At 42.7% G+C, this 24,627-nt stretch overlaps 1 protein-coding gene across 2 annotated transcripts in view; it reads left to right on the forward strand.

Annotated features, from left to right (window-relative positions):
• pam (peptidylglycine alpha-amidating monooxygenase) overlaps positions 1-24,627 on the forward strand; it is a 127,490-nt gene that overhangs the window by 50,253 nt on the left and 52,610 nt on the right. Inside the window, exons 9-12 of one of the 2 annotated variants that reach the window (XM_027276804.1) lie at positions 8,863-8,911; positions 9,040-9,107; positions 24,336-24,416; positions 24,503-24,579. In XM_027276804.1, the coding sequence (XP_027132605.1) occupies positions 8,863-8,911; positions 9,040-9,107; positions 24,336-24,416; positions 24,503-24,579 (275 nt within the window). The remainder of the gene's footprint in view (positions 1-8,862; positions 8,912-9,039; positions 9,108-24,335; positions 24,417-24,502; positions 24,580-24,627) is intronic. The other variant, XM_027276805.1, reaches the window with a different exon arrangement.

Consider the following 24,627-nt stretch of genomic DNA (forward strand, 5'->3'; position numbering starts at 1 on the left):
CAGGAACATAGGGTGACCTATAAGAGTGGAGGTAGGAGCACACAGGTAGACTACATCTTGTGTAGACGGTGTAATCTGAAGGAGATCAGTGACTGCAAAGTAGTGGTAGGTGAGAGTGTAGCCAGACAGCATAGGATGGTGGTGTGTAGGATGACACTGGTGATGAGGAAGATGAAGAGGGCAAAGGCAGAGCAGAGGACGAAATGGTAGAAGCTGAAAAAGGAAGAGTGTTGCATGACTTTTAGGAAGGAGTTGAGACAGGCTCTGGGTGGTCAGGAGGTGCTTCCAAACGACTGGACAACTACAGCTAATGTGATCAGGGAGACAGGTAGGAGTGTACTTGGTGTGTCATCTGGAAGGAAAGTAGATAAGGAGACTTGGTGGTGGAATGAGGAGGTGAAGGAGTGTGTACGGAGAAAGAGGTTAGCTAAGAAGAAGTGGGACACTGAGAGGACTGAAGAGAGTAGACAGGAGTACAGGGAGATGCAGCATAAGGTGAGAGTTGAAGTGGCAAAGGCCAAACAAGGAGCTTACGATGACTTGTATGCTAGGTTGGACAGTAAGGAGGGAGAGACTGATCTATACAGGTTGGCAAGGCAGAGAGATAGAGATGGGAAGGACGTGCAGCAGGCTAGGGTGATTAAGGATAGGGATGGAAGTGTACTGACAGGTGCCAGTAGTGTTATGGGAAGATGGAAAGAGTACTTTGAAGAGTTGATGAATGAGGAAAATGAGAGAGAACGAAGAGCAGAAGAGGTGACTGTTGTGGACCAGGAAGTAGCAAAGATTAGTGAGGATGAAGTGAGGAGGGCATTGAAGAGGATGAAGAGTGGAAAGGCACTCGGCCCTGATGATATACCTGTGGAGGTATGGAAGTGTCTAGGAGAGATGGCAGTACATTTTTTGACTGGGTTGTTCAACAGGATCTTAGATAGTGAGAAGATGCTAGAGGAATGGAGGATAAGTGTGATGGTGCCCATTTTTAAGAACAAGGGAGTTGTGGCAACTACAGAGGAATAAAGCTGATGAGCCATACAATGAAGTTATGGGAAAGAGTAGTTGAAGCTAGACTAAGGGCAGAAGTGAGCATTTGTGAGCAGCAGTATGGTTTCATGCCAAAAAAGACTACTACAGATGCAGTATTTGCTTTGAGGATGTTGACAGAGAAGTACAGAGAAGGTCAGAGGGAGCTGCACTGTGTCTTTGTAGATCTGGAGAAAGCTTGTGACAGGGTGCCCAGAGAGGAACTGTGGTATTGTATGAGGAAGTCTGGAGTGACAGAGAAGTATCTTAGAGCGGTGCAGGACATGTATGAGGGCTGTTCATCGTCTCAAAGTGAACGTGGAGGTAAATGGAAAATATGGGAATGAAACCACTCCGCCGATGTCCCAAAATAGTGAGAAAAAGAAGGCTAACAGAAAGCTAATTAGCACCACAAAGACACAGCGGGAGCCAGGTGTAAATGGCACTAAATCAACAACTCCTTTCTGGAACTCTCTTGGTGCAAAGCCCAAGCATCACAAATTGCCTCCCTCAGATATGGGAAGACGGTTAACAGGCAGAACCCAGCACCCAGGGACTCATGATGACATTGAGTGGCCTGCACTGCCATCAAACAGTAATGCATCTTCAACCCCGCTACCAAGGAGAAAACAACCATGGACTGGAAGTACAACAAAAACAAAGAGCAAATTGCCCCAAGACACAGGGATTCTACTAGAGAACAGATTTGCTCCACTTTCCCAAAATCCTGAGTCCCCAAAAGAAACCTCATCTTCCAGCACAAGAGAAAGGTATGAAGCTAAATCATATGCTAAAAGGCTGCAGAAAGAGCTAACAACTGGGCCTGAAACTCTGATAGTGGGTGACGGAGCTTTGGGTGAGATAAAACCGGCAACATCATTATTCTCACCCCAACAAGTGGAGTCTCCCCCAGCCCCAACAGGGGACACCCAACCTCCACCCCCCAGACCACTCCCAGCCCCCAACTGTCTCCATTCAGTCTTGACTCCCCACTTCTGGAGTTCACCGACAGGATAAGGAGTCTCGTCAATATGGGAATCCAACTAACACCACGCCAAAATCCCCTATTTTCTCCCCTTAACCTACCACATCGTCCAGCCCTATTCCACTTCGGAAACAACCCTTGACTAAAAGTCACCGAGCCCCCCCACCTCCTTTGAATCATCATATCTGTGAGTCTGACTGATATGCAATACTGCTATAAATAAATAAATAAATACTGATATAAATCATTTTCTCCAGGAAAAGTCAGGAAGAGTCGAAGTGGCAAGAAGGCCGGGGGTGTTGCTGACATTTTTAAATCAGTATTTCAGTGCAAGGACATTACATTTGGTGATTTTAGTTCTTTTGAATATCTCTGTTTTTTAATGAAGGGTGATCCAAAAGTCTTTCTTCTAATCATTTATAGACCACCAAGGTACTCAGGAAAATTCATCGATGAGTTTGCTGATCTGATGTCAGTTATATGCACTGACTACAACTTTTTTATGGTAACTGGGGATTTTAACATTCACATAGACAATAACATGGATACTAATGCCAAAGACTTGTGCTCTACTTGACACCTTTGGCCTTGTCCAACACGTGAAAGGGCCCACACACACTCGGGGACACACTCTAGATCTGGTTATCTCTAAAGGTGTTGACATTTCTTCTGTTGTTGTTAAGGAATTGGCTCTTTCTGATCATTTCTGTGTGTTCTTTGACCTAAAGATAATTCCAAACATTCAGATAACCTCTGTGTCTGTTTGGAAAAGGTACATAAATGAGAATACTAGTGCTGAGTTCATGGAGGCTATAGTGATGTCACTAACTGTGAGTGCAGAGACAGTTGATGAACTCCTGGATAATTTCAACTGGAAAATCTCAAATGTCATGGATGCTGTTGCACCTATTAAAACTAAGAGGACCTTGAGTAGACAGAGATCACCATGGAGGAACACTATAATGGTAAAGGCATTGAAAACAGAATGCAGGAAAGCAGAGCGTAAATGGAGAAAAACTAAACTCCAAATTCACCATGACCTGTACAAACAAAGTCTCTGTAATTTCAACCATGAGTTAATCAAGGCAAGACAGCAACACTTCTCTAAAATTATTAATAAGAACATCAACAACACTCGCACTCTGTTTTACATGTTTGTCTTCCTCGGTGCGCTCGAGGAATTTTACGCTTTTGTCGCGTTTGTCCGTCCCAAGACGCACATATAGCCGTGGGACTCTTTTTGACATGGGAAATCCTTTTTTCTGGAAGATAAATCGGACTCACGCTGAGGAGCTACACAACCTCGGCCTACTCCGGCGGTCCGCTTCGACACCGACCCCCACTACTGCAGCACACCCGCAGAGGAAGCGCCGAAGGCGGTGCGAGAGGTGGCAGAAGCGAGGAAAGCGCTAGGTATCCAGGCCAGGCTAGCGGCTAACCCACGCAAGCCAGCTTTACCATCCATCGTACTAGCCAATGTACGCTCCTTGGACAATAAACTTGATTACATACACCTTCTGAGATCGACCCTTCGGACCGTGAGAGAGTGCTTTGTTTTTGGTTCAGAAGCAGGTATGGGTGTGGCCAGAGGGTGCCTCCTCAGCACTCCAGGACTGCTTTAACGCCACAGACTGGGACATGTTTAAGCAGGCAGCCACCTACAACCATCAGATCAACATCCAGGAATATTCGGACACTGTTACTGCCTACATCAGCAAATGCATTGATGATGTCATGGACACCAAGACCATCACAGTACGGGCCAACCAGAAACCATGGCTGACGGGCGAAGTCCATCGGTTACTGAGAGCCCGGAACGCTGCTTTCAGAGCAGGTAATGAGGCTGGTCTGAGATCAGCAAGAGCCAACCTGTCCCGTGGCATCAGGCTTGCAAAGAGGCAGTACAGCAGCAGGGTAACCCACCACTTCACCGACAGCAGAGACACAAGGAGCCTGTGGCAGGGGTTACAGACCATCACTGACTATAAACCTCGACCACAGACCTGTGACAGTGACATCACTCTGCTGAATGATCTGAACCACTTCTTTGGACGGTTTGAAGCCGACAACACCACACCTGCACAGAAGACAACACCCCCTCCAGATGACCAGGTGCTGTCCCTGTCTCCAGCCAGCGTGAGGAGATCCCTCTCCAGGATCAACGCTCGCAAAGCTGCAGGACCTGACAACATTCCTGGTCGTGTGCTAAAGGACTGTGCAGAGGAGATCACAGATGTCCTCACAGACATCTTCACCTTCCTGAGCCAAGCTGTTGTCCCTGCCTGCTTCAAGTATACCACCATCATCCCGGTTCCAAAGAAGGCCTCTCCATCCTGCTTCAACGACTACTGCCACGTGGCACTGACCCCCATCATCATGAAGTGCTTCGAGCGGTTAGTCATGCAGCACATCAAATCCATCCTCCCTCCCTCCCTGGACCCCTACCAGTTTGCATATCGGGCCAACCGGTCCACTGATGATGCAATATCCACTACTCTCCACTCAGCTCTCACTCACCTGGACTCTAAGGACTCATATGTGAGGAAGCTGTTCCTAGATTTCAATTCAGCTTTCAATACCATCATCCCCCAGCAGCTGATACAAAAACTGGACTGTCTTGGATTAAGCACCTCACTCTGCAACTGGTTGCTGGACTTCCTGATCGGAAGACCACAGGCAGTCAGGGTCGGCAGCAACGCATACAGCACCATCAGGCTAAACACAGGGGCTCCCCAAGGATGCGTGCGTAGCCCCTTACTGTTCACCCTGCTGACCCGCGTCTGCACACCAACACACAACACCAACCTCTTCATTAAGTTTGCGGACGACACGACTGTGGTGGGGCTCATCAACAACAACTATGAGTCAAATTACAGGGATGAGGTGAGCCAACTGGCCAAGTGGTGCAGAGACAACAATCTCTCTCTGAACATGGAGAAGACAAAGGAGATTGTTGTCGACTTCAGAGAGCCTCCACTCAGCACCACCCACTAACCATCAATGCATCAGTGCTGCTGTGGAGAGAGTGAGCAGCACCAGGTTCCTGGGTGTGCTCATCACTGAGGACCTCTCCTGGAGCAGCAACACTGCATCACTGGCCAGCTCAGCAGCGCCTCTACTTCCTCCGCAAACTAAGAAGAGCCAGAGCTCCAGTCCCCATCCTGCAGACTTTCTACCGCGGCACCACCGAGAGCATCCTGCCTAGCTGCATCACTGTGTGGTACGGCAGCTGCACTGCATCCTACAAGAAGACCCTGCAGCGCATAGTGAGAGCAGCTGAGGACCATCGGTGCCCCCCTCCCCTCCCTCCAGGACATTTACAGCACACGCCTGGCCCGCAAAGCTCTCAGCATTGCGGGCGACCCCACCCACCGCAACCACCACTTCTTCAGCCTCCTGCCTTCCGGGAGGAGAATGAGGAGCCTCTGGGCAAGAACCAGCAGACTGAGAGACAGCTTCATGCACCAGGCCATCAGGAAGCTGAAAACCCTCCCAGTACTGCCCCCCCTTCCTTCCCCGCCCGCTGCCCCCACAAACTCTGGACACTGCTTTTTATAGACTTGTTCATGCTGTAAATTCTGTCAATTTAAAGTTCTTCTATACAGCTTTATTTATATTTATATCATACTGCCATACTTATATTTATATTGATAATTCTGCTTATACGGTTTATACTATTTATATCTCCAGACCTTTCTATTCTCGGATGTCTTTTAGCTTGTATATATTGTATATATATTTTTATTTTGTTTCATTTTATTTTATTTTATTTTTATTTCATATTTTCTATTTTAATATATTTTTTACATCTTCACTTATATTTTGTATTTTATATTTCATGTTTAGTGCTGTTTGGACAGAGAGAAACACAATTTCAATTCTCTGTATGTCTTACATATGTACATATTGCAGTATTGATAATAAAGCCGACTTGAACTTAAACTTGAACTTGTTTGCTATAGTTGATAAGCTTACAACCCTCCCAAAAGAGATAGTTTCAGAACTCTCTTCAAAAGAAAAATGCAATGAATTTGCTAACTTTTTCGATAAAAAAATCAAATCTATAAGGTTAAATATCAACACAAATCTACAAAATGATAAAATGACGCAATCCCTAAAACCGCCTAGTAATGAATCAACTGTGATGTCAGAATTTAATACAGTTGATCCAAAAAAAAAACGTAAAAGAAACAGTTCAGCATCTTAAACCATTGACATGCTGTCTTGACACAATGCCATCTGACTTTTTTAAAGCTATTAGTAAAGCTAAATAAAATCTGTCCAAACAGATGTGCAGCAAATAATAAATTGCTCAATTCATTCAGGCACATTTCCTAAACCCCTAAAAGTAGCTGCCATCAAGCCACTCTTAAAAAAGCAAATGCTGGATACTTCCATGTTAACCAACTACAGACCTGTCTCAAATCTTCCTTTTATAGCCAAGATTGTTGAGAAAGTGTTTTTTAATCAACTCAGTAATTTCTTGAACTCCAGTGGACTTTTTGACAAATTTCAATCAGGTTTTCGAGCTCGCCACAGTACAGAAACAGCTCTTATTAGAGTGTTAAAAGACATAAGGTTAAACACTGACTCAGGCAAGGTATCAGTTCTGGTCCTGCTGGATCTCAGTGCTGCGTTTGACACTGTGGATCACAGCACACTGCTGAACAGATTGGAAACATGGGCAGAACTCCGTGGAACAGTCCTAGAATGGTTCAGGTCTTACTTGGAGGAGCAGAGTTATTTTGTGACCATTGGAAGTCATCAATCGGATCGAGTGGCTATGACATGTAGGGTTCCTCAGGGGTCATTTCTTGGACCCCTTTTGTTCAGCCTATATATACTGCCTCTCGGTCAAATTCTGCAGAATTCTAATGTCAACTATCATAGTTATGCAGATGACACACAGATATATCTTGCGCTGTCCCCAGATGACTGCAGTCCTATAGAGTCATTGTGTAACTGTCTAGAGCAAGTCAAAAATTGGATGAACCAAAATTTTCTTCAATTAAATCAAGAAAAAACTGAGGTCATTGTTTTTAGTAATAAAGAGAAGAGGGTTGCTGTCAGTAAACACCTTGAGTTACTGTCTCTAGAAACTAAAGACCAAGTCCGAAACCTTGGCGTGTTGATAGACTCAGATCTGACCTTCAACAGTCACGTAAAATCAGTCACCAAAACAGCCTTCTACCAACTTAAGAACATATTCAGAGTTAAGGGCTTTATGTCCCAAACAGATCAGGAGAAGCTGATCCATGCTTTCATCTCCAGTAGACTTGACTACTGTAATGGTCTTTTGACTGGACTCCCCCAAAAAAGTATCAAACAGCTGCAGCTCATTCAGAACGCAGCAGCTCGAGTTTTGACCAGAACAAAGAGATCAGAACACATCACCCCAGTTCTTAAGTCTTTACACTGGCTCCCAGTTAGCCACAGAATAGATTTTAAAGTTCTGCTACTAGTTTACAAATCGCTGAATGGTTTAGGCCCACAATACATAAACGACATGTTAGTAGAATATAGACCCAGTAGGGCTCTGAGATCTACTGACTCAGGTCAGATAGTGGAGCACAGAGTTCAAACCAGACACGATAAAGCAGCATTTAGCAGTTATGCTGCTTACAACTGAAACAAACCAGCAGGACTGAAATCAGCCCCAACTCTTAGCACTTTTAAATCCAGGTAAAAACTTTTCTCTTTTCACGTGCTTATGGCTGAGCTCTTTTTAAAGGACTTTTAATCATAATCCTGTGATTTGTTTAATGTTTTAAATTGTTTTAATTTGCTGTTTTAATGATTTTAAATTACATTCTGAAGTTTTTAATTAAATTTTCTTCTCTTTTTTTAATTTTTAATTTTATTATTTTTTCTATTGCTTGTCTTAATGTCCAATGTTTTCCTTGCCTGTGTAAAGCACTATGAACTGCCTTGTGTACGAATTGTGCTATACAAATAAACTTGCCTTGCTTTGCCTTGCCTTTGAGCAGGATAATCTTCTGACTCAACCTTAAGAGTTTCCTTTTATTCTTTGAAATATGTCAACATCTACTGCATGGATACGTGCAAAATTTGGTACAGTTCATGTACTAAATGGGGCATGTTAGCATGATACTAAATTAAGATGTGTTAGCATTTAGCTCAAAGCTCCAGTTTTTAAAGCACAGGCTTGTTTTTTTGTTTTGTTTTTCTCTTACCAGTTTATTAGGTACATCTGTACAAATTCATGCAATACAGTACAACAACCCTACAATGAAAACTACCATTATGAACCTCATACTGTTTTTCATTCACAGTTTTGAACGTGACATTTCTTTGAGGATCTACTTTGTTGTGGTTCTGAATTGGACTGTATCATGTTGTCAGGTTTACTTTGTTGTGGTTCTGAATTGGACTGTATCATGTTGTCAGATTTACATGTTATCCATTTTAACTTTGGTGATTATACTTATATACTAAGTATACTATATACTGTAACACCTTTCTAGTTATCTGACCACTCAAAAGGGATTTACAGTACGTATCTCATTCACCCATTCACACACATTCATACACTGACCCATTCACACACATTCATACACTGATGGCATTAGCTGCCATGCAAGTTCCCAACTGCTCATCAGTTTTAGGAGCTAATGATTCATACACATTCACACACCGATGGCGTAGCCTTCAGGAGCAATTTGGGGGTCAGTATCTTGCCCAAGGACATTTCGACATGCAGACTGGAGGAGCTGGGGATTGAACTGCTTATCATCTGATTAGTGGACGACCTCCGGGCCACAGCCACCCCTGTACTAGTACTCATCCAGATGTCAAAATAAATGTGTTGTTTATTTTAGTTTTTTGTTCTGCAGATCATCATAGAGATTGCTCAGGAATTACCTTAAGAATGACATCCAAACCGTAAGTATTAACCTTAAAGCATGAATCTTTCTGTTGAATTCTATAACTAAAATGTCTTGGCATGTACATAAAGAGAGCTTGAACAGAAGGAATAGGAAGGAAATCTCTAACTGTTGTTCTCCTTAAAGGCAGCCTTTCATTGCTGGCATATACCTGCTCATGTCTGTGGACACAGTTATCCTACCAGGAAAAAGAGGTATTTTTTTTTGTTTTTAACTTGTCAAGATATGAATTAACTCATATGGGCCTGTCTGGAAGATATGTTCATTTCATCAGTTTTTATATCTGTTTGGAAATTTTCCTTCTGAGCAAACTGTGGGGAAAATAAGAGGTTTGACAAGTTTGTTCTAGAAATACAGTGCAGATTCTGGTTTTAGCACTGCTTATCTTCCATCATGAATAGCTTAAACAAATGGCAGCATATCATAATATATACTTGATCAATCCCCTCTGTGAAAACTTAAACACACATGCTGTAAATGTGCCACTCCTAAAGAAAGTGATGGTCAAGAACATTTTGAATAGGGGTCAGACCAGGGCAAAAATAAGCTATACACTATTAATGGTTAAAATGTTTATTCGCTGTAAGAACTGACAGACATATCAAATAATAAATAAATACAATTATAACTCCAAATAGTCATGAGCAATAAACAAACAAGTTTTTCTGCCTTCTATTTTTCTGTTTGTGGATGTTTAAAGCAATTCAAATCGTCTTGCATTGTTACGTTACCGTGTGCAAGAAACATCTCATGGATGCACTGGGACGCATCCTTAGTGATGTATTCTGGGATCAGTAGGTGTTTTTGGTATCGCAACATCATACACCCTTGCCCAGGCGATTCAGGTTGAGTCAAGTCCCGACTTGAGTCCCAGTAGCAGTCCACGGATCAGCCCTCTTACTACAAAGCCACCTTGTGGCCTTCTCTGCGGCTTCACTCGCAGATTGAATGGCCCTTTTCTTGGCCGCCCCTGTAATACCCAAACGACTGAGGACTTTGCAAAGTGAACGCCCTGCAAAGACTCTACAGCTGACTTCTATAGGCTCATAGAAGGTTCTCCAGCCTCTCTCCCTGCACTCCTCCACCAATTCCTGGTATTTTGCACGTTTCCTCTTGTTGGCTTCCTCAATACACTCTTCCCAGGGCACCATAAGTTCTAGAATGATTAGGTGTCTTAAAGGCCTCAGAGGTAATGATCGTGTCTGGGCGAAGACTTCTTGTTGCAATCAGCTGCTTCCCCAGGTCGACCTGCAGCTGCCCGTCAGAGGCAGTGTGGAGGAGGCCTGTTACCCAGCCTCAGATATATTAAGTAAAGCGCTGATTCTTGAGAATCGGGACAAAACATCTCCCACATAGACAAGTCTTATTTATATAAAAAACAAAGAAATTAATAATGATTGACATAAACACAGGCATAACTAAGTTAACTACCTGAGCCAACCCTAACTATAAGCTAAGGGAAGTCTTACACAGGACTCACACAGGAGGCGTAACGGCAGCGTGACGGCTGCACCGCATTTTAGCTGCGTCCTTTGCCCGGCGTCAACTCACACCGGGTGCATGTCAGCCGCGTAACGGCAGCGTCGCGAGCTGGCCGTATTCACGCAATAATCCTCGAATCGATCTCTGATCACCTGGTGCCACCGGTCATGACGTAACGTTGTGAAGTTGTAATGTGAAGTTGTAAAAAGCTACATGAACTGCGTATTGTGTTTTTATTTTGAAAGGGGGCGGAAGTTTATTACTTTGATTCTGTGTCGGATTTCCTGTCTGGTGCGATCTGCTCTGTTGAAATTTACAAGGTTTAGCAGCGGCTCGTGTCAAAAATAGAAATGCTATGGAATGCTCGCGCCGTGACGCGGAGAGACGCTTCTGGGACACTTCTGAGACGCACCCTGTGTGAGTGCTCTCATTGACTAGACTGGTGGCTATCTGCTCCAGTGACCGCGGCGCAGCCATAACACGGCCGTAACGCCTCCGGTGTGAGTGGGCCTCAAAGTCTAATCTTAAAGGTATTGTAAGGGTAGTAAGGTACAGTAGTAGCAACTTAAAAGTTCCCGTTCAAGCTGAACGCCAGCTGAATGGCAGCCGTCTTCCAGCTGACTTTCAGCCGGCTCCCTGCAAAGTCCCGTGAACGGAGTGACCCCCCTCCTTCTCCTGGGCGTGTCTATTTTTTACTGTAACTCCACCCATTCATGTGATTACAGGGTATGACCAGGAGATGGCGCTTCTCTCACAGAACTTATTTACAGTTGTTCTACCTGGAGATGACGTAGCTTACACACCTCGTTAGCATTCTCGTTGCTCAACCCTGTGTTTGCGCTTACAGTAATGGGCTTTTTGGTCTCCCAGTGTCACAGATCACAGAGCGGAAAATGCAGCTGGTTTGACTATTGCATACTATACAGTAGCCGTATGATTTGAGTGTGTTCATGAATTGAAATTAAATTTAAGGTGTTTATATCTAACATGTCACCATTCACCAAATCAACAACATCTAGTCTGTTCTGTCTTTACTAGTGGTGGGCCGTTATGCGTGCTGTGTTAACGTGCTGCGTTAAGGTGAGACTCTTCAGGCGATAAAAAAAATATCACCATTAATCTATTCTCAAAACTGTTCCAGCCTTTGAGGTCGCTTTTTGACTTTTTTTCTCTTTTGTTCATTTTTGTTTTCTTCCCTGTAACTGTGGAGTCCTGATCTCGCAATGTTGTTTTTAGAAAGTTTTTGAGTTTTTCGTGTTTTTTAAATGCCGCTTCCACCTGGACAGCTGCCTTTGTTTACTCCGGGAACAGCTGATCGCGCTAATGCCGGGCCGGCATTGGCGTATTAATCTACAGTATCTATGGCCACCACTAGTCTTTACATAATTACTGAAGCGTCTCTTCTCTTGTGCTCGCGCACTCTCTCTTGCTCATCTGCATGCAAACAACAAACTAACTCTTAAAAATTTGCAAAAAGAATTGAAGAATAACAACAGCAATAATACCTCCTATTCAGTAGTCGAGTTGTAAAATGAAACCAGGGGGATGGTGAAATTCTTCATTTATGTGACATATTTTCCAGCAGGGGGGTCTGGGGGTCCTCCCCCAGGAAATTTTGTATTTCTTAGATGCAATTTCCTGCATTCTAGTCAATTTTAGGGTGACTTGCTAGACATGGCAAATCCTAAATCCCATCTGATTCATAGCTTGCATTCTCAGTTGCATGGCCTGCATAAGACAGTACTATTTATCGGAAAGAAACAATAACCACTTAACTATGGACATCATGTCATTCGCATCTTTTTTAAACATATTTGTAAAAACATTTTAAATATCTTTATTTGTGAATGTGCTCAAATATTTTTTTAAACACAATCTTTGTGTATGTTTTTAACATCTTTGTGTGTTTTCAAACATATTTAAATACATTTAAACACATTTTTGTTAAAAAACATCTTCACCTAAAAAAACACAATTTAAGGAGGAGGAAAGAAGACTTCGAGTTTTAAGACGACGCGATGTTTGAAACAAGCGGTATTAAAGAATATGAAGCAGCAGGTAGCAGCTACAGAGTGTGGATGTGGATGATTGACACCTGTCACCTGTCGACCAATCAGAGTCAGGAGAATCTATTAGTACCGCCCACATTCACCTTTGACCCACCAATGACGATCCAGAATGAAGTAAACCCAAAGGTAGTATATCGCAGCAAGAGGTCACACCTCACTGTCAAAGCCTCTTTGTCTTTATGTAACAACCAGGAGCTTCATGACTGATTCAAACTAAAGCAGAGACATAGCAGGAGACATTAGCAGCGTTTCTTCGCGCTGGACATACTGTGTCGTTTTGTGGATTTTGTTGCTACTCTTTGGGGGCTAGCTCGCCGAGTTTTCACCGCACAGTGATGAGACATATCTTTGTAAGATATATTTTTATTTTTTCCCCCGCCGTGCCTCCCCTGAAGTCCTCTGGCGCCCCCCAAGGGAGGCGCGCCTCTCACTTTGAAAACCGCTGTCATAAGAAGGGATGACCGAGCTTCCGGTGCGCCTCCATCATGGCAGCAGCATAAAAAGTAAGCTCCCCGACTCGAACTTTTTCAACGCCCTATTCATAGGTCAACAAGCAACGGGCATATATACCAAATATAAACCAGCAAGGGCGAGGAATATGCCAAGAGGAAAAATAGGACGAAAGTGTCAAAAACCCGAGTTAATTGCCAGTGGAAGCGACGACCAAGATTCGTTAGCATCAGAGTTAACAGATCCGAGTGAGCTAGCAGAGCCAGCGAGTGTGAGTCCGAACGAGAGGGAAGAAGCCCCGGTAAATCAAAGCATGGCAAGCCTGGAGACCATACTCCGGGAACTGCGAGATTTTCGTCGTGAAAATTCGGAGAATCTAAACGAATTTAAGGAGGACATCAGAGCGGCGAATAACAGGATAGACGAGGCGGAGCGGCGGATAATGGAAGCTGAGGAGCGCTTGCAGCGGGTTGAAGATGCTACACTTGAACTCCAGGAGCTACAGAAACGGCTCGAGGACAGAGTGGTGGACCAGGAGGGACGCGCGAGGAGAGAGAATATCAGGATATACGGGGTGAGGGAGGGAGCGGAGGACAGCGCCGAGTCGATGATTGATTTTATTGAGAATCTTTTGAGAGAAAAGCTGGCGCTGCCTCCGTCACTTCAGCTCCAGATCCAAAGAGCGCACCGGGCGCTAACATCGCGCCCCCCTCCGGACTCTCCACCGAGATCCATCGTGGTAAGATTCATGAGTTTCAGAAACAAAGAAGAAATCATAAAGATAGCGTGGCAGAAACGGGGCTTTATGTACGAGGGGAAGAACGTGTTTCTGGATCATGACTACGCTCCGGAGGTACTGAGAAAGCGGAAGGAGTACACGGAGGCAAAGAGAGTTTTGAGGGAGAAGAAAATACGCTTCCAGACTCCGTTCCCGGCGAAGTTACGGGTTTTCTACGAGGGAGAGATCTGTGTGTACAATACGGCGGCGGACGCGACTAAGGACATGGCAAAAAGAGGGCTACAGGTGACGGTGGTGAAACCTACGGAGAGCGGACCAGAGAGGACCTGCCTAACTTGGCAGGCCAGCCGCGGGAAACACCGTTAGGAGGATCTAGGACGAAATGGAACGGAATTCGGTTAAAGGACGGGGTTTGAATAGTTTAAGTAAACTTGGAATAGGTTCTGCACAAGAGCAAGGTGAGAAATAGGCAATCTTATATTTAAGTTTTATTGGTCCATTGTATAGGGGTGATTTCCTCTACATGGCGTTTTAAAAAAAAAAAAAAAAAAAAAAGTCGGGGAGGCTTTTATTTTTCTATAGAGCTTTAGTTTCTTTCTTTTTATGACTGTTTTTTCATTGAGCTGTTGGACACATGGACAATAACTACAGCGTAGAGGGCCCACTTCCCCTAGGTGGAAGGGCATACCCCTCAGAGTGGACTTGTCATCAGGACTCAGCTAGGGTCAAAACGCAGACCCCACGCAAGGAAGTTCTCTTGTTAATCACTAGTTCATCAGTGATTGTTTTTGTTTCTGTGTTTGGTTACTTAATGTTTATGGCAGTTTGCCAGCTGTGTAGCATAAGGGGGAAGCAGAGGAGGGAGGAGCTGGAAAATCAATGAACATGGCAACCCAGAAGAAAAAATTATTAAAGATTGCATCATATAATGTAAATGGGATACTCAACCCAATGAAAAGGTCCAAAATATTAGGTAAAATGAAGAAAGAAGGGGTGGGAGTGGCTCTGCTGCAGGAGACCCACCTGTCAGAGAGGGAGCATGAAAAGCTTAAAAGAAATGGTTTTAATCAGGTATTTTCGTCTTCCTATAGAACAGGTCATAGAAGAGGAGTAGCCATTGTAATATCGGGGAAAACTATTTTTGAAAAACTCTCAGAAGTATCGGATAAACAGGGAAGGTTCATATTAATTAAGGGGAGGTTAGAGGGAGAATTAGTCACGATTCTAAATGTATATGCACCCCCAGGGGCAGACTGGTTATTTTACAGGCAAATATTCGACTTGATGACAACAGAGGGGGAAGGTATTTTGATTTGGGGAGGAGACCTAAATCTCAGACTAAATCCACAACTCGACGGCTCAGCAAGCGGCATAAAGAGGTCCACAATTGGCAAGAAGTTCAGGGGGCTAATAGCAGAGTTAGGAGTAATTGATGTATGGAGAGAATTAAATCCTAAAGGAAAAGATTACACATTTTTCTCATCGCCTCACTCAACATATTCAAGGATAGATTATTTTTTTTATATATAAGAAGGACAGTTACAGGATTGAAAAATGTGAAATTGGAATAAGGGACCTATCAGACCATAGTCCGATATATTTGACTTTAGCCATGTCAAGAGAAATAAAAACAACACTATGGAGGCTGAACATAAATGTTTTGAAAGGACAAATGAAGGAGGAGTTTGTTAAAGAAATTCAGACATACGTAAGGGAGAATGATAATGGTGACGTGTCTCCATCCGTGCTGTGGGATGCATGTAAAGCGGTAATTAGAGGGAAATTAATAGCTAAATCAGCATATCTGAAAAGGCAAAAACAGGATAGACGTAATAAACTAGAAGCAGAGCTTAAGAAACTAGAAGAGCAACAAAAGAATAGAGTAGATGAGAAAATTACCCTAGTAATCAAAAGGATTAAAACAGAGATTAATGACATCCTAGCACAGGAGATTCAAAAAAAGTTGATGTATTTGAAACAGAGGTACTACGAAGCAGGAAGTAAATCTACAAAGCTGCTGGCCTATAAATTAAAAAAGCAAAGGGCAATTAATAATATATATAAAATCAGGGATTCTGTCACTAATTTGATGAAATATAAGACAGAAGAGATACATGCATGTTTTGAAAGGTACTACAAAAATCTCTACTCCCAACCAGACATAGATAATAAGAACCAGATAATTTCACTGTTGGACTCTTGTTTGCCAAAGGTAACTGAAGATCATAACTCAGCTCTGACCAAGGAAATCTCAACAGAAGAAATTAGCTCAGCAATTTCAAAGCTGAAGACAAATAAGGCACCGGGCACGGATGGATACACATCAGAGTTCTACAAAATATTTAGGGAATCATTGATCCCCCTGCTAAAAAATACATTTAACTGGGTGCTAAAAAAAGGAGAAATTCCATACTCCTGGAGGGAAGCTTTCATTTCAGTTATTCCAAAAGAAGGAAAAGACAAATTGGAATGTTCTAATTATAGACCAGTGAGCGTGCTTAATCAAGATTACAGACTTTTCACCGCCATCCTAGCCCGACGATTAGAAACTATTTTACCAGATATAATTCATCAAGACCAGACAGGATTTATAAAACATAGACAGACACAGGACAATATCCGGCGCACATTACATGTAATGCAAAACATCATAAAAAAAAAATTAGAAGCAATAGTAGTGGGATTAGACGCAGAAAAGGCATTCGATTCTGTCAGGTGGGATTTTCTGTATGTTGTGCTAGAACAATTTGGTTTTCATGAAGTATTCATTAAAACTATTCAATCTCTATATAATAAACCCACAGCTAGGATAAAGATAAATGGTAACCTATCAAACTCTTTCACACTAGAACGCGGATGTCGTCAAGGCTGCTCAATTAGCCCTCTCCTCTTTGCAATTTACTTGGAACCTTTGAGCCAATGGATAAAACAAAACGAAGAAATAAAAGGGATAGACATAGAGGGGGATGAACAGAAAATAGCACTATTCGCAGATGATGTATTAATATATCTAACGCAACCCACTGAATCTCTTCCAGCACTCATGTCAACTCTTGAGGACTTTGGCCTATTATCAGGCTATAAATTGAATGTGAAAAAGACACAGGTCCTCACTTTTAACTATGCTCCAGACCAAACTATTAGAGAACGCTTCAAACTAAAGTGGGATTCAAAATCCATGAAATATTTGGGAGTGAATCTACCTCAGGACTTAGATCAACTGAAGTCTATAAACTATGATCCATTGATTTCAAAAATAAAATCAGATATTGTAAGATGGAACTTAATCCCATTCACAAGTCTAATTTCAAGGGTAGAGGTGATCAAAATGAATGTTCTCCCAAGATTATTGTATTTATTCCAAAGTCTGCCAGTAAAAGTAACAGATAAAGAATTTAGAGAATGGGACAGATTCATCTCTCGTTACATTTGGCAAGGAAAAAGACCACGGATAAGATACACAACTCTCCAACTTCCCAGAGTTTAAAGGAGGACTAGCCCTGCCCTGCCTTAAGAGCTATTATCAGGCTGCCCAACTAAAAACTATGTGGACCCTGTGTAATCCTGCCTACAGGGCGAGATGGAAAGACATTGAAGGCCACACATCCAGTATTCCAATACAAGCTATAATAAATGACAAAAAACTGAGAAAACATCTTAATGAGGAGCTAAATCCATGGATAGGATTATCTCTTAATATTTGGCTTGAGATTATGTCAAAGAATAACCTGACAGAGCAGAGCAGGCTACTGCGATGGATTGCACATGATTCGGATTTTACACCTAATACATTAGATGGGAGCTTCAGTAGATGGGGACGGGGACCAACAATATTTTGGGAGCTTTTTAAGAAGAAGACGATTCAAAGTTTTCAAGACCTAAAGACTCAGTTTGGCTTGGAAAAACAGGATTTTTACAGATATTTACAGATGCGGCATTATATGGAGAAGACTATAAAAAAGTCTAGTGTGGATGAGGTAGAATCAGGAATTATTAAAATATTTGTTTCAGCATATGAATCGGACCAGGGCAAGAAATTAATCTCAAAATTGTATAAAGAAGTGGGGAATTTAAAGGGCTATAATACATTCTATATAAAAGAGAAGTGGGAGAGGGAGGGGGGAGAGAAGGTATCAGAAGAGGAGTGGGAAGAGATCAATGAACAGCAATGGAAGACAACATGCTCCCTCTCTTGGAGAGAATATGGCTGGCAAAATATAGTCAGATACTTTAGTACACCAGCACAACACAAATCTATAGATACGAGATGTTGGAGACTATGTGGAGAAGATAGGGCGAATCATTTTCATATTTTCTGGGAGTGCACCTCTATCATACCTTATTGGCAAGAGTTAAAGAAAAGCATGGAGAAAATTCTGAAAGTGGACCTTCCGTTTACATTTGTGGGTTTGTACTTGGGAAAAGGGAACCAGAGAATAACAAGTTCAGGGGATAAATATTTATTCAGGACAATGTTAGTGGCGGGTAAAAAAGCCATCACCAGGAAGTGGCTAAAAACAGAGGTACCTAAAATTGAGGATTGGGTTGAAGTGATGCATAATATTTTTATAATGGAAAAGTTGAATTTCTCAGTTAGATTACAGTCAGAAAAATTCAAGGTCTTATGGAATAATTGGGTGGATTTTGTAACACCATTTAGAACTGATTTCATTTGGTAAAAACAATGTATCTTATGCACCCCCTTGGTTCTAGCTACACATGTTAAATGTTCAATGTATACAGGATTGTATTCGGCATTTTCCTTCATCAGGAGCGAACAGTCTTTACAGGGGGGGAATAAGATTGAGGAAAGTAGAGAAAAATGTTCTCATATGGGATATACCGATTTTTGTTTTATTTTTATTTTAGTCTGTTTAGATTTATGAGCCCTGGTGTGAAGCATTTCTAGGTTCTACTTGTATGTGAATGGAATAATGCTGAATGGAATCAATAAAAAGTAAATGAAAAAAAAAAAAAAAGAAGGGATGACCATTTTAGAAGAGGGATGATTTTGACCATTTTTCCCCACAGGGGGGATGGCATCCCCCCCATCCCCCCTCAACTCGAGTACTGCTCCTATTGAATATTTGATCACAGTTTGATCGTTGTGAGACGCCATTTAAAAAGGGAGAATACCTGGTGATTAACAGCCCTTTGGAAGCCCTTTGTTATGTAGGTATCAACCTTTTGTTTGCACTTGATGGGCCTTTTTCCCCCCACGTGTCACACAAATCAGAGCGGAAAATGCAGGACAGACAATCATGGATGTGACGCCTTTACTGTGTTTTACTGGCAGCTTCGTGGATATTATTATGGCTAAATGGAACTTTGCCAAAACGTCTGTATGGCCTTGACGAGCTCCTGTTTTGTGCCTGGCTTTGCCTCCTTGCGAATAAAGTCTTTCATGGAATGCCAGACAAGCTCAATGGGATTCAAGTCCGGTGACTCTGGTGGAGTTTTCACCCAGTTAGATGCCCCTCGGACGCCATGTATGCCCAGCAGCTGTGTTTTTGGATCATTGTCCTGGAGAAAGCGATGACAGACCAAAGTATGTCCTAATGTATGGTGCAGCGTGTTCTTTAGCACGATCAGCTGTTCCCGGAGTAAACAAGGGCAGCTGTCCAGTGGAAGGGGCATTTAAAAACACGAGAAAACCCCTTTTTAAATGGCGTCTCACAACGATCAAAATGTGATCAAATTTTCAATAGGCGGTATTTGCGGTTGTTTCTTCAATTCTTTTTGCAAATGGAGGCACCGCTGCGATGGAAAACACCGACTTTTAGAGAAAAACGCTCGTCTGCGGCTCTATGTCGCGCACAACAACACCAAGCCCTCCCTCCAAATAAACTGTTAATTAAAAAAATAAACCTCGCTTGTATCTGCAGGTCTGACAGACAGGCCTGGCAGCCCCGAGACGTCCGAACCTTTTTTTGTAACTTTTTTAAGGGTAGTTTGTTGTTTTTCCCATCAACCGATCCGCGGAATACTGGTGCTGTGGGGGCTATGTAACGGATCATGATGATCCTTTGCACCACTAGCCACATCCATGTGTGCTCTGTCTCAGCGGATCGGGTCCACCCGCTCACCCCGGGTATCTGTTCAGATGTGTCTTAGTTTAGACAGTCTACGGTGAGAGCGGAACATCACTGCCCTCCCGGGACAAATGAGCATTGCACTGGTTTTTCACACAGACTGCTTAGGGGCGTTTCCAGTCGGGCCCTCACTGACTACGTCATCGCGGGGGATTACATTTCGGTCACGTGCCAGCCAAGGACCGTTCAAGGACCTGTCGAGGACCAGTCACTGCCCTGTCACGGTCCCGTCACGGAAACACAGGAACTTTTAAGTTGCTACATCTGTACTATGAGCTCTTTTAGATATGATAGTGCCTGACCATGAAGAGCTTTGTAATGAGGAGAAGTTTAATATTCATTCTAGATTTAACAGGTAGCCAATGAAGGAGCCAAAATGGGAGAGATGTGTCTCTGATCTTGGTTCCTGTCAGAACACGTGCAGCAGCATTCTGAATTAGCTGCAAAGTCCTAGAGACTTATTGGACAGCTTGTTAACAGAGTTACAAGTCCAGCCTAGAAGTACAAATGCGTGGACTAGTTTTTCTGCGTCCGCTTGAGACACAATGCGTCTGATTTTGGCAATGTTACATAAGGGGAAGAATGCAGTCCTCGAAATTTGTTTTATGTGGACGTTAAAGGACAAATCTTGATCAAAAACAACTCCAAGATTCTTTACAGTGGAGCTGGAGGCCAGGGGATCCCATCTAAAATAACAAGTCTCTAGAAAGAGAGTTTCTGAGGGTTTTGGGTCCAATTACAAGAACCTCAGTTTTGTCTGAATTTAACATCAGAAAATTGTAGGTCATCCAACTTTTATATCTTTAAGGCATGCTTGGAGTTTAATTAATTCATTGGTTTCATCAGGCTTGATCGATAAATATAATTGGGTGCGTCAGCATAACAAAAATTGATAGTGATTCCAAATGTCCGAAAGGAAGCATAAAACTAAATAGAAGTGGTCCTAGTACAGAACGTGGACTCCGTGACAAACTTTGGATGCATGAGGATTCATCATGGACGTGAACAAATTGAGATCGATCTAAGAAATATGACTAAACCAGCTTAGGGCGGTTCCTTGGATGCCAATTTGATGTCCAGTCTCTGTAAAAAATTTGATGGTCAATGTGTCAAATGCGGCACTAAGATCTAACAGGACAAGTAACAGAGATGAGTCCTTTCTCTGATGCCATTAGGAGGTCATTGGTGAACTTTGACTAATGGCTCTCTGTGCTAGGATGCACTCTAAATCCGACTGAAAATCCCAAATAGACTATTGTTATGGAGAAAGTCACACAGCTGGATGAGCTACAGCTTTTTCAAGTATCTTAGACAGAAAGAGAAGGTTTGATATCGGTCTGTAGTTGGCTAAGACCTCTGGATCTAGAGTGGGCTTTTTAAGAAGAGGTTTAATTACAGCTACCTTAAAGGACTGTGGTACATATCCTGATAATAAAGACAGATTAACCATGTCCAATAAAGAATGACTAACTACAGGTAAAACATCCTTGAGCAGCCTGGTTGGGATGGGGTCTAAGAGACAGGTTGACGGCTTAGCTGCAGATATGATTAAAGTTATTTGATGAAGGTCGATGGGAGAATAAGAGTCTAAATAATAAAAATTTTACAGCTGTTTCCAAACTTGCTGTATCACAATGCAGATCAATGCCTGTTGAGGGCAAGAGGTGATAGATTTTGTCTCTAATAGTTATAATTTTATCATTAAAGAATCTCATGAAGTAATTACTAGTTAGACCTAAAAGAATAGATAGCTCAATGGAGCTGTGGTTCTCTGTTAGCCTGGCTACAGTGCTAAAGAGAAACCTGGGGTTGTTCTTATTTTCCTCTATTAATGAAGAGTAATAGGCTGTTCTGGCATTACAGAGAGCCTTCCTGTATATTTTAAGATTATCTTGCCAGACTAAATGAGATTCTTCCAGTTTAGTGGCACATAGTACTAAGACTATCATTGTGGTTGTCCACATGAATATTAAAATCACCTACAATGATTACATAATCTGTTTTAAGGATCAAGCCTGATGCAAATTCAGATAAAAATTAGTAAGGACCTGGAGCACGATATACTGTAACAAATCAAATTGGCTGTAATGTTTTTTTAGGTTATGGCTCCAACTCCACCACCTCGACCAGTACTTCGAGGAATATGAGTATTATAATGACTTGGAGGAGTGGATTCATTTAAGCTAACATACTCATCCTCCTGCAGCCAGGTTTCAGTGAGGCAAAACAAATCAATATCATAATCAGATATTAATTCATTGACTAAGACAGCTTTAGATGACAGAGACCTGATATTCAGGAGTCCACATTTAATTCTCTTATTTTGGACTGTTGGAGATGTTGATTTCATTTTTATTAAGTTTTTATGATAACTCCTCTTCTGTTTGTTTTATCTTTAAATAATGTAGGTGGATGGGGGACAGACACAGTCTCTATACTAAAGGACTGGGTGGGCAACTGCTCTAATGGAGGCGCAGAGAAGCGTGTAAGACTGCAGCTCTGCTTCCTGGTCTCAGCTCTGGGTTGTCGACAAGGTTTTAGTCGGCTAATAAACTTGGCCATGTTTCTAGACATGAGAGCTGCTCCATCCAAAGTGGGATGGATGCCGTCTCTCCTAATCAGACCAGGTTTTCCCCAGAAAGGTATCCAATTATCTATGAAGCCCACATCGTTTGCTGGACACCACCTCGACAGCCAGCGGTGGAATGACAACATGCGGCTGAACATGTCATCACTGGTCATATTGGGGAAGGGACCAGAGAAAACTACGGAGTCTGACATTGTTTTGGCATATTTACACACCGATGAAACATTAATTTTAGTGACCTCCGATTGGCGTAACCGGGTGTCACTACCGCCATGGTGAATAACAATCTTACTGTATTTACGTTTATCTTTAGACAGCAGTTTCAAAAAAGACTCGATGTCGCCCGCTCTGGCCCCGGGTTGCATTTAACTATGGCCCCCGGTGTCGCTAACTTCACGTTTTGGACTATGGACCTGCCAATGATCAGATTTGGTTTCTCCCGCTGAGCGGGGAAAATCTGTTAGAAACGTGGAGCGGTTGGTGGTGTACCGTGGGCTTCAGTTTTGGGCTATGCGTCCTTTGAACAGTCACCCAGCCTCCCGGCTGCTCGGGAACTACCAGGGGACGGCTAACTGAAGCTACCTGCAGCGGTACCGCACCGGCGACAGGGGACTGGCTAACTATCTGAGCTACTGACTGTTCGGTGGTGCAGTACCGTGCCTCTAACTCACTGACCCTCGCCTCCAAAGCTACAAATAAACTACATTATTACAAGTACCGTTATCACTAAAGGAGGACGAGGAGTAACTGAACATGTGGCACACAGGGCAGGAGAAAGCAGGAGAGGGGAGAGCAGGAGGAGAGAGAAGGGGAGCAGAGAGAATCCATTGCTATCACTAGTTAGTGTGGCTAACAGAATCAAATCAAATCAATTTTATTTGTATAGCCCAAAGTCACAAAGTACATTTGCCTCAGATGGCTTTACAATCTGTACAGGGAGTGACACCCTCTGTCCTTAGACCCTCGGTTCGAGTTAGGAAAAACAGAAACTGGTGAAACTATCAGATTGTGGTCACTATAGTAAAGAAACCTGTTCGTGCACCGACAGAACAAGTCTAAGGATAGTGCAGAGAGAAGTAGATTATCGCTGATGTGAGAAATATACGAAAATCTTGTTTCGGTGAGCAGAGCAGAGAGCACCGCGGCAGCAACACCGATAACCGGAAGTGACACAATACGTTACTGCAAAGCACAGCATCCTGTCTCTTTGACTCGGACAGTGTGCAAAACTGTGTCTTTCCATCGTCATTAGTGTAATCTGTGGCAGATTTGTCCAGAACAGACACATCTTCCAAACAGATGCTAGATACTGTGACATAACAGAAGGGCTTCAGAGCACAGAATGAAGAAAAGAGAAGTGGGGTTCCTAGAGGAAATCAATGGGGAAGTTGATCAATGAGTCTGCTTATCAGTTATCACAGTTATATCAGTTATCACACATGCAGAGTTCAGGGAGAAATCCTGACCGTTTTGTGTTGTATTCTTAGGAATATTGTAATGGCTGTGTCTTATCTCCCACTACTTCCACTGAACATTGATTTTGTCTGCACAAGCCAGTGTTACATCAATCAATAAATCAACCAACCAATCATGTTAAATAAATGGACATCTGATTCCATAGTCATATTCAAATACATTTTTCATGACTTTTGTATTAAAAGAAAGTATGGCTAGAGAGAAATTGTCAGTTGAGGAGCGAAGGAGAAGAAATAGAGACTACCAATGAAAGAAGAGAAAAATTAAACAGTGACCCAGAGAAGAAATATGCTATGCAAGCGGAGAAAAGACAAAGGTGGAAGAGGAGAGTTCAAGACAAAGAAGTAATACAGATAGACAAGATGAGAGACAGGGCAAAGAGGAATCAGAGAAAGTATTGGAGAGAGGCACAGAAAAGGCCCAGACAGAAAAGGTTCTGTGAATGTGCAGTGCAGTGTTTTGCCCGGGCTCTCAAGAATCAGTGAAAGAACAGATGCACAATGAGTGTATAACACTTTCTTTGTTAGCTACAAATGCAGACATCGCCTGTGATTACACTTCATACCCCATCTACCCATTTGCCTTCAGGACCCACACACACCAACTTGGTGAGTCATATCATTCAGTTCAGTAGTTTTTTGAGAAGAACTTTGATCAGTATAAATGGTAGTCTGGATGAGTGTTTCTGTCACAGGCAAAGTGGTCAGTGGCTATAGGATCAGAGATGGAAAGTGGAGCCTGATTGGGAGACAGTCCCCTCAGTTACCGCAGGTATGTTTTCACATTTATCATTAATTTATAATTTATTTATTTACATGG

This window comes from Larimichthys crocea, unplaced genomic scaffold (genome assembly GCF_000972845.2).
Source record: "Larimichthys crocea isolate SSNF unplaced genomic scaffold, L_crocea_2.0 scaffold604, whole genome shotgun sequence".
Lineage (NCBI taxonomy): Eukaryota > Metazoa > Chordata > Actinopteri > Sciaenidae > Larimichthys > Larimichthys crocea.